Source organism: Galeopterus variegatus, unplaced genomic scaffold (genome assembly GCF_000696425.1).
Source record: "Galeopterus variegatus unplaced genomic scaffold, G_variegatus-3.0.2 Scaffold212, whole genome shotgun sequence".
NCBI classification, from domain to species: domain Eukaryota; kingdom Metazoa; phylum Chordata; class Mammalia; order Dermoptera; family Cynocephalidae; genus Galeopterus; species Galeopterus variegatus.
The window spans coordinates 155,129-165,553 of record NW_007726323.1 but is presented as its reverse complement, the minus strand read 5'-3'; the positions used below and the strand labels follow the sequence as shown (position 1 = coordinate 165,553).

Here is a 10,425-nt window from a genome sequence, read left to right as displayed (position 1 = left end):
GTTAAGGTAGTGTGTGCCAGTTTTCGCCACAGTCAAGTTACTCTTTTCCCTCTTCCATATCCTATTCCTTGGAAAACAAGTCACTAAGTCCAGTCCACACTCCAAGGGGAGGGGAGTTCCACTTACCGGAGAAAGGATTATCTACTTGTATTATTTGGCATTCTTTTATAAGGGAGATTTGTACCTTCTCCCCCCCTGAGCTGAATGCAAGCTTCTGGAAAGCAATAACTTATCTTTGTTATTGCTGATGAAAACAGGACTTGGTGTGTATTTGTGGGGTGACTGAATCTTTATGTACTTTATGTACTGATGTGGAACAACCTCCAGGATCTGCCAAGTGAAAAAAGCAAGATGCAGTAGAGCGAGCTACCAATTTTGCACAGAAGGTGTGGGGGGAGAATACACACCCACTCGTGTTTATATATGGCTCAGGTCTGGAAGGCTCCTCTTCTGCTCAGGCTACACTTGGATCAACAGTTCCCACTCTGCTCTAGCTCCTTAAGAACTGGTCTGCTTTTAGAACCAACATCTCCACTTTCAAAACAAGATCTCCAAAGCCTTGCTCTGCTTCAGATCACTGAGTAGTATCTCACCTCTCCTTGGGCTCCTTCTCCCAAGAAGCCAGTTGTCAAAGGCTGAAACAATCCCTCTTGTGTTCCTGTTTGACAGGTCAACTACATCCCCTGAAGCAATATATTCTATGCTGTTTTATCACTGCACCTGTGACCTCAAGTCAGCCCCATGCCCTGATCAAACCAAGACAGGAGGAAGGAATCAAATATCCCTGGGTGGCCCCTACATGAAGGAAAGAAAAGACTAGAGTTGAAATAGTTTACACAAAGGCAATTTATTAACAGAAAACAGTAATTTGAGTCTTGTTCACAGACGGCGACCACGGCGACCTCCCTTCCTTCGGGTGCTGTCAGAGGGGATGGGGGTGACATCCTCTGTGGGGAGGAAGAGAAAACATCACTGCATGGAGCTGGATGGGAAGGACCCTGGACCTCTCTAGGCCAGGGGTTTAACCAATCAGTTGTGGATCATGTTGCTCCTCAAATGAGTCCCCAGTACATAACAGATGAATGTGGAGCTGCCCCATCTGCTATTTTCTCAAATTTCCTCCTGCGGTCTCAACTCACCTTCCAGAAGGGGAAACAGGCTCTGAGAGGGCACACAAGATGTCACAGGCGGAGGACAAATAGTTTCTGACACCTATTCTATGCTCTAGTGGAAACAACCCTCCTAAACATTGCAACTGCAACTGTCTCCTTTTCAACAATTCAGGAGATTGAAAATGGTCTGAAAAAGTCTTTAGAGCAGTACATGGTTGGAACTTTAGATTTAGGATCACAGACATGAGGGTTATCAATGATAGTTGCTGCTCCCCTTCCCACCGACTTCATTTTTGGTTTTCATAATTGGCCTGCTCCACTGATATTTAGTAGGCAGATACCAAGGATGTTGAGAGTCCCACAATGCAGGACAGTCCACACAAAATGCCAATAGCAATGCCTTTGAGAAACACTGGGAAGAAAGGACAATTCAGCGATTCATCAGTTTAACCAGTTACTCTCTCAACTCCCGCACCAGGTAGCGTAGGGCAGAGATTCAGAAATGAAACTGGGCTGTTCAATGCAGACAGGAAGGACATTCACATCAAGCTGATAGACAGTCAGGGAGAGATTTTAAATCACATAGTACCTCTTGCAGCTCCCCACCTAACTGCCAACAGTTACCAGGCCAGGCCTTGCATCTACCATGCACATCACATGCTTTTTGAAGTCAATGCTTCAAAACAAATCCAAGTATTAGCTAGAGGGGAGAACTTACCAATTCGCCCAATCTTCATTCCTGAGCGGGCGAGGGCTCTGAGGGCTGACTGGGCCCCAGGTCCAGGAGTCTTGGTCCTAGGAAATGAAGGTTTGAATTAAGAAAACTCTTTAGCCAAGTCATTGGGAGTTCTCCTTTTAAGATCCTTTTAAGGTTCAGGGATCTGCAAACTTTCTGTACAGGGCCAAACTACAGTTGTTGTTGCATACTCTTAAAAAAAAAACACTTTAAAAATGTAAAAATTAAAAAAAAAAAAAGTAAAAATTACACTCGGCCCATAGACTATACAAAAACAAAAGGCAGGTCAGACCTGACCCACAGGCCAGTCTGCCCTGCTCTGCCTGCAGCCTGGTTAAGGCCCTTTCCCTTTGTGCCACATGCTATGACTCTTAAGTCTTCTTTGGTGATCTGTCCATTTCCAACTTCTCCACCCACTCTAGACCAAGATACCCTCTCTCTGAGATCACTTGAACAACTTCCTATCAGGCCTATTCCCAACCCAGCAGTCATCTATTCTAGTTTTCATGCGCCCCACCCCTGCTGAAATCCAAATCCAACAAGACCCCACACCTGACCCCTCTGATCACTCATGCCACTCCTTCCCTCACTGGTGCACAAGTTCATTCCCACCTCAAGACCTTTTCCTCGCAGTTGTTTCAGCTGGAATACTCCCCGTCCTTCCTTCGCTGGAAGGACTCCTGGCTTATCACTCAGACCTCAGTTTAAGTTATATTTTATTACCAACGCAGTACTTTTGCTTCCTAGCACTTGCCACAAATAGAAACCACATACTCCCCTGCTTCTCTGTGTTTTTAAAAGTGTGACTCTCCCACCAGCATAGAAGCCCTACAAGGAAGGTAAAGGCCATATCTACTTTTTCCCATCACTCTCTTCTAGTACTTAGAACATAGTACCTGGTATGCAGTGGGTGCTTAATACACAGTAAGTTGCTGGGGGTGGGGGCACAGGAACCAACTCTTAAATAGGTATATCCCTAAAGTATTTCATTCACAGTCACAATACAAAAACCAGGTCTCAAATCCAGGTGTTCTGGCGCCCAAGCCTAGTGGTCATACCACCACCCAGCCCCAGCCTTATGTACCTATTTCCTCCTGTGGCCCGGAGTTTGATGTGTAGGGCAGTGATGCCCAGCTCCTTGCACCTCTGGGCCACATCCTGGGCAGCCAACATGGCAGCGTATGGCGACGATTCATCTCGGTCAGCCTTTACCTTCATCCCACCAGTCACACGGCAGATGGTTTCCCTGAAGACAAAAGCACCAGGTCATTTCATCCAACAGGGATTCACTGAGTGCTTATCATGCCCCAATGAGTAAAGAGTTCAAAGCTCAGGTATGGCAGAGGATGATGATCAACTTGAGTATGCATCCCAATCCCAGACAAGATCACCATGGGCACTGTCTTCATGGGGTTCACAGTCTAGTAGGACTGAAAGACCGAATGTAGTTACAGTCCCTATCAACACCTTGTATTTATTTTTGCATTTAACCCTCACAATTACTCTACGAGGTAGGCACTATTATCCTCATTTTACATATAAGGAAACCAACACTCAGAATTTGAGTACCAGTCACAAAAACTTGCTAATGGCAGTCAGAACCCATACCTAGGGCTGACTTCCAGCCTACCGCTGCCCCTACAAAGGAAACTTAAGAGAATAGTACCAAGAAATTAAGGATTCATTGACTGTCACATTGTAAGGCCATAAAGGAACAGAATGTGTCTCCTCTTAAACTCCTGGGAAATTACATTTGTGAACTAAATGAATGTGCACGATTCCTTATCTAGACAAAACAGTAATTCTTTATAGAGAACCCCCAACTGCTACCCAGTCCCAGGGTCGTTTCTCCTCTGTCTCCTTTGCCAGCTGAGCATTATGCCTCTCCGCCCAGGTACTCACTTGCCAGAAAGATCAGTGACATGGACGAAGGTGTCATTGAAGGATGCAAAGATGTGGCAGACACCAAATACATTCTCTCCTTCAGCCACCTGTGGCCCAAGGCTGATAACCTGTTCTTCCTTCTTTTCTTTCCCCTTGCGAGGTGCCATTTCTGTGCAGAAGAAAAAGAACACTGTTAATGACAAACAAAAGGTTTCCAGAACCCCCTTTCCCTGGCTATTAAAGGGAACTCCAAGTTTTGCTGCTCTGTGTCCCTGTCTCTCTCCATCCAGGACTGTGCCATACTTTCATTTCTGCCTCACTAAAACTCATTTCTCTCTGCACTTGGGGGATATTAACTTACCAGGAGGTAGCCTTTCTCCAGAAACTACTAGAAGTCTAGCTCACAGTACCTAAAGGATAGATGCTTAGGGTTCTAGCAGCAGACCACAAGCATCCCTAAAATTCTTACCCAGTGGGCATCCAAAGTAGGAAAACACACTGGCTTACATCTTTGGAGACCTGAGTTCAACTGACAGTTCTGCGAACTGGGCAAATCAGTTCTCCTCTCTAGGTCTTACTGTTTCCAATATATAAGTTGAACATTTTTTGATGACTTATTCAGAGTGACACAGCAAGTTAGCTGTAGAGCAGAGATCAGAACCAGGTTAGAAGATTCTCAGTGCATACACAATACTTCCCATGACAGGAGTGTTCTGGGTTTCCTGGCCCCCAGATACCATTTACAGCTTAAGCTCAAACAAGCCTGAAAGACTACATCCCAAAAGGTAAGAAAAAGGCCAAAGCCAATATATATTCATGTATTGGTGAACATTGTTCTAAATACCCTTTATCTAGGAGCGAGAAAAAAAAGCCCACTGCCTAATTCTGCACCAACACCTCAGCTTATAATTCAAGGGTGCCTTACCTACATAGCCCTCAAGCCTCATCTCCTATCCTGCACTCCATCTGATCCCAAAAGCCAATCTAATTGCTATCTGCCATCCCCTGGCAATTCATCTCCTTATGTCCTTCTACAACTGTTTAGAATCAAATCCTCAAATTTTACTAACATCAAATATTAAAAGAACTAAAATATGAGGGCACTTCAAAAAGTTCATGGGATAATAAAATTGAAAGATAATATGAATCTTCCTATGAACTTTTTTTTTTTTTTTTTTGGTGGCTGGTAGGTGTGGGATCCAAAGCCCTGATCTTGGTGTTACGAGCACCACGTTTTTAACCAACCGAGCTAACCGGTCACCTCTTTCCCATGAACTTTTTGAAGTACGCTTGTATATCCTCCAGTAAGGCTAATGGAAAAGACCCATCCCAGAAATTCAATGTATTTGTGAGACCAAATAACTCTAACCTGATATGGTCTATAATAAAAGTGCAATCATGGGCCGGCCCGTGGCTCACTCGGTAGAGTGCGATGCTGATAACACCAAGGCCCCGGGTTCGGATCCCACATAGGGATGGCCGGTTTGCTCACTGGCTGAGCGTGGTGCTGACAACACCAAGTCAAGGGTTAAGATCCCCTTACCAGTCATCTTTAAAAAAAAAAAAAAAAAAGTGCAATCATGATGTCACAGGATCTAGGGGAGGGAGACATTGACAAGTGGAAAGCAGGTGAGAATGGGAATGTGGAAGGTTAGAAGACTACTTCCTGCCTAAAGCCCCAGGCCTTCTGACCCTCCCCAGATCAAGCATCAAAAGAACTTCCTAATATTTTCAGACTCTAGAACTAAGAAGGGCTCAAATGAAATCAGGCCGTACCCGGCAGATGGAGAAGACAGACAGGAGGGCCTCACCTAGTGTCATAACAAAGACAGTGGCAAAATCAAACCTACAAATGGTGTTTTGACTCTCATTCCAGCACTCGCTGCCTTATGCCAAGACACCTCTATTCCACAAATAACTACTTCAGACCTGAAAAGTCTGTCTCAAGTGTTTCTGAATCTCTCCAGGGTCTGACCATGTAAGCACTACAAGCGTAGGTCTTATTTTTTTTTTTTTAAAGATGACCGGTAAGAGGATCTTAACCCTTGACTTGGTGTTGTCAGCACCACATTCTCCCGAGTGAGCCACGGGCCAGCACACAAGTGTAGGTCTTGAGTGTACAACGTTAACCGTTCCTACCCTCAAAATTAGACTACAGAGCACAACCCAGTAGCATAAGTATTGTTAAGGAAAGCGTCACAGGAGAGAAGTCCCAAGTTCAGCCTGGAGAAACCCAGACAGGCGCCACAAGATCTCAAGATTTCCCCATGCTGGCCACTCAATAAATGCCAATTTGCAGTTTCTCCAATCCTAATGTTGCCCTAAACTGGTGATGAGGGGGAATGGCCATCCGAGGATATATAAATGCATGGCTAGACCTCGGCAAACACTGAAGTGCAGTCCCTACCCTTACCCTAACTTCTGGCTTTAAAAGACTCGCCCTAAGCACCCAAAATTTGCAAAGTGCCCGACGTAGCAACGGCAAGAAGCACCCGGGTTTAGGCTGCACTCCCTCCTTGAACACGGGGCCGGAGTTTTCCCTGCATTCCCTCCTTGAAACCTCACTACAACCCCATGTGATCGGTGCTAGTGTTACTGCTATTTTCCAAAAGAGGAAACAAACGAGATTAGACGCGGGCCTGCGATCGCCCAGGAAGAAGCTGGAGGGGTAGAGGTGGGACCCCCACATCTGACCGGGGTCCCCGCTCCCCCCAAACACACTGTGCGGCCCCTCAAACGTGGCTGTAGCGCGGGGACGAGGCCTTAAGGACTGCACCCACACTCGCTTCCACTTCACAGGGTCCTCCCTGAAGCAAGACAGCGGCCTTCCGAGACAAGGTGCGAACTTGATCCCCAGGGTGGGCCGGCTGCGCTTCTCTCGCCCGGCACCTGGCTCGGCTTCCGCGGAAAGACCCCAGTCTCTCGTCCCCAGTCCCGCCAAGCCCCCTTGCCACAGGATGCCCCCCGATTGTCCGCGACTGGGCCTTCTACCTGCGCGTCGTCTCCGGACTCCGCCACCGGAAAGAGAGGGTGGGGGAGGGCGTAGCGACGGGTCACTTCCGCTTCCCGGAAGTGTACTTCTGAGGTGACTGGGCGAGGCTGGCTCCGGGAAGACACCACCTTTATTGTTTCCACGGGGATTAAGACTCGCCCTCGGCAAAGGCGGTTTACTTAAGGGAGAGAGAAAGGAGGCAGCAGCTGGGTGTCGCTGTGAGAGGGGTTTCCTTACACGACTGTACGGTGGCAGCGGCTAGACGGACTTCCGCCATCCTAACTTCGGGACTGGAAGCCTGGCAGCGGCAGCGCACCTCCTGGCGCGGAGGGGAATGACAACAACAAAACCGCCGTAACCACATACTTTTGCCTACTATGTCCTGGGGTAAATAAGAGTAAAGTATTCAATATTTATATCCCAGCCTGGGCTAAGCAATTTATATGCATTCCTTCATTTAACCCGTACAACACAATCAGATATAAACTGTTTTACAGATAAGGGATCACATATCTGTGGCAGATTTGGAATTCTGCCTTCAAAGCTCACATGTTCAATAGTTAGTTGCTACCATATATCCTTGTAATAACAATGATGAAGGACCTTAAAGGATTGGGAGGCTGTGTTGATGAAGATATGGGGAAAGGGCCAAGAAATGTACCTAGCAGAGCTCGGCAACCAGCCGGTAAGTAATACACACACACACACACACACACACACACACATATATATATACATAAACACCTACATAATAGAACATGTATATATAGACATATAGGACATATTTATGAGTTCTTGAAAAAATGAATGATTAGGCAGAATAGCATATAGCTCTTTGTATGTTGGAATTGACCACTCTGAAGGACGCCAGCCCAATTTAGGGAAGAACTTCTTTTCTAAAATGTAGTGCCCCTTTTCCCCCTTCTCAAAGTAGTAAATTACAGAAAACCCACAAAACAGAAATGTGTAGAAAGGAGAACGAAAAGGAAAAAAACAAATGACAGTCTTACCCACTGCTGTTAACACCTTGGCATATGTCTTTCCCAGACATTATCTATGCATATACATACAGGAAAGGGCTTTCTTTTTTAAGAAAAGAAAATAACTTTACGATATCTTTCCTTGATGGTTTAAAAAAAAGTCCATGCTCATTATAAACAATTCAGAAAACAATACAGAAAAGTATGTAAAAAAAAAAATAAAAATCGCCCCCAAATTCTCTCTTCTAGACATACCACCATCATCAAATTGTATCATCATTCCAGAAATAACTTTCTGTACCAATCTATACCTGTGTGTTTATTATGTGATATACAGTCTTATATAAATTAAATTGTATTCTATCTGCATAACTTTTTTTCATTCAACATTGTACTGGACATTTTCCGTAACAATTGGTACAGATCTATAGCATTTTTAAATATTTTAAATTTTATTATTTTGAATATAAAATACATTCACAAAAACAAAAAATTACAGTTACCAAAAAGTACCAAAAAAACCCCCTTCTTCTCTCACCTCTGTCACCAGCAACCGGATCCTCTTTCTTGCTGTAATACCCATTTTGCATCATTTTAAACTACTAATGATATTCCTTTGCATAGCTGTACCATTGTTTATTTAGCTAGTTCTCTATTCATAGATATTTAGGTTATTTCCAGAATTTGCAAATATAAACAAAACTGTTAACACATTTGTGCTATTCTTTTCTCAGGGTAAATTGATAGAAATCAAAAGGACTATGTATTTTAAATTTTGATATATGTTGCTAAACTGCCCCGCAGAAAGTTCATACCAATTTCACTGCTGCTAGACTAAGAAACTAAATACATCTTCCTGTTGCATTGCATTTCTTCCATGAGGGCTGGTTGGTTAGCTCAGATGGTTAGAGCACATCACTGTATCACCAAGGTCAAGGGTTCAGATCCCCTCACCGGGATAAAACTGCCAAAAAGAAAAAAATAAAATAAAAAGTATAGTGTATTTCTTCCATTGTTAGTGAGGTTAGACCTCTCTTTTTGGGTTATTTTGAGCATTTACATCTCTTCTGTGAATTATCTGTTTATATTCTTTGGAGGAGAGGGATTTTTGGGTTTTGGTAGTGAGTTCCCCAGTAGAGGAGGTGTGTTAGCAGAAACTGGAGTATTGTGGAGTGAGTTCCTGCTTTGGATAAAAATATATTAAACAGCCAGACCTCTAAACCTCAGTGAGGGAAGGCTTTTTGGAGGGAGTTGGGCTTGATCTCATGGCTAAAAGCAGCCAATGATCTTATGACTAAAGGCACAGTCACCTTGGAACAAATTTTTCCACAGGAAAGTCTTATCTTTATCCCAGAAACAATCAAATTCACTGCTTTCAAACTCTACTTTGATAATTTAACCACCCACTTATTGTTTCTACACATAGTTGTTAACTGTGGGTCCTTGGGCAAAAATTGTAACCTCTCTGGGCTTTAGTTTTCACATCAGTAAAATGGGACAATAATAGTGTTTTTGTAAATGTATACTGAAAACATATCTTTATTGGATACCTACTCTGTGCCACGCACTAGGATACAATAATACTGACACTGAAACTGAGACATAGAAAAAAGAAAAAAAAAAATCCAAGACTTGAAAGTAGAGTAGGAATTAGCTAAATGATGGTGGAAAGAAAGGTCCGGTCAGAGAGAACAGTATATGCAAAGGTCCTGAGGTGGGAAAGCACTTGGAAAGTTAAAGGAACTAAAAAATTGGCAGTGTATGGCTGGGCTGTTGTGAATGAAGGAAGAGGAATGAGAGATCAGGCTGGAGGAGTGGCAGAGCCACTTCCTGCATGGTCTTGCTTCCCTGTTGCCTTGTCTGACCCCCAACCCATGCACTATCAACACCGAGAGCACAGGAGTGTGCTTACCATCATGTCTTGTATGAGTCATTGAGTCAATGAATACTTATCGAGCACTGAGTATATGTCTGNTCTACGAGGTAGGCACTATTATCCTCATTTTACATATAAGGAAACCAACACTCAGAATTTGGGTACCAGTCACAAAAACTTGCTAATGGCAGTCAGAACCCATACCTAGGGCTGACTTCCAGCCCACCGCTGCCCCTACAAAGGAAACTTAAGAGAATAGTACCAAGAAATTAAGGATTCATTGACTATCACATTGTAAGGCCATAAAGGAACAGAATGTGTCTCCTCTTAAACTCCTAGGAAATTACATTTGTGAACTAAATGAATGTGCACGATTCCTTATCTAGACAAAACAGTAATTCTTTATAGAGAACCCCCAACTGCTACCCAGTCCTAGGGTCGTTTCTCCTCTCAGTCTCCTTTGCCAGCTGAGCATTATGCCTCTCCGCCCAGGTACTCACTTGCCAGAAAGATCNACACCAAGTCAAGGGTTAAGATCCCCTTACCAGTCATCTTTAAAAAAAAAAAAAAAAAAGTGCAATCATGATGTCACAGGATCTAGGGGAGGGAGACATTGACAAGTGGAAAGCAGGTGAGAATGGGAATGTGGAAGGTTAGAAGACTACTTCCTGCCTAAAGCCCCAGGCCTTCTGACCCTCCCCAGATCAAGCATCAAAAGAACTTCCTAATATTTTCAGACTCTAGAACTAAGAAGGGCTCAAATGAAATCAGGCCGTACCCGGCAGATGGAGAAGACAGACAGGAGGGCCTCACCTAGTGTCATAACAAAGACAGTGGCAAAATCA

General features: G+C 44.1%; 1 protein-coding gene across 1 annotated transcript; it reads right to left on the bottom strand.

Annotated features, from left to right (window-relative positions):
* Nucleotides 1-828: 828 nt before the first annotated feature.
* On the bottom strand, nucleotides 829-6,819 carry RPS14 (ribosomal protein S14). Its single transcript, XM_008565895.1, has 5 exons — nucleotides 6,724-6,819; nucleotides 3,751-3,901; nucleotides 2,933-3,094; nucleotides 1,831-1,907; nucleotides 829-947 (listed from the first exon to the last, which is right to left on the bottom strand). Exons 2-5 carry the CDS (start codon nucleotides 3,897-3,899, stop codon nucleotides 880-882), a joined length of 456 nt encoding a protein of 151 aa, XP_008564117.1. The 5' UTR covers nucleotides 3,900-3,901; nucleotides 6,724-6,819; the 3' UTR covers nucleotides 829-879.
* Nucleotides 6,820-10,425: the final 3,606 nt, after the last annotated feature.

Excerpts from the sequence above, each read along its gene's own strand:
- RPS14 (XM_008565895.1), bottom strand. The coding sequence starts at position 3,899 with ATGGCACCTCGCAAGGGGAAAGAAAAGAAGGAAGAACAGGTTATCAGC. Across the intron at positions 3,095-3,750 it reads GTCACTGATCTTTCTGGCAA|GGAAACCATCTGCCGTGTGA; the intron begins GTGAGTACCTGG and ends TTTTGTCTTCAG. Across the intron at positions 1,908-2,932 it reads CGGGCCACAGGAGGAAATAG|GACCAAGACTCCTGGACCTG; the intron begins GTACATAAGGCT and ends TTCATTTCCTAG.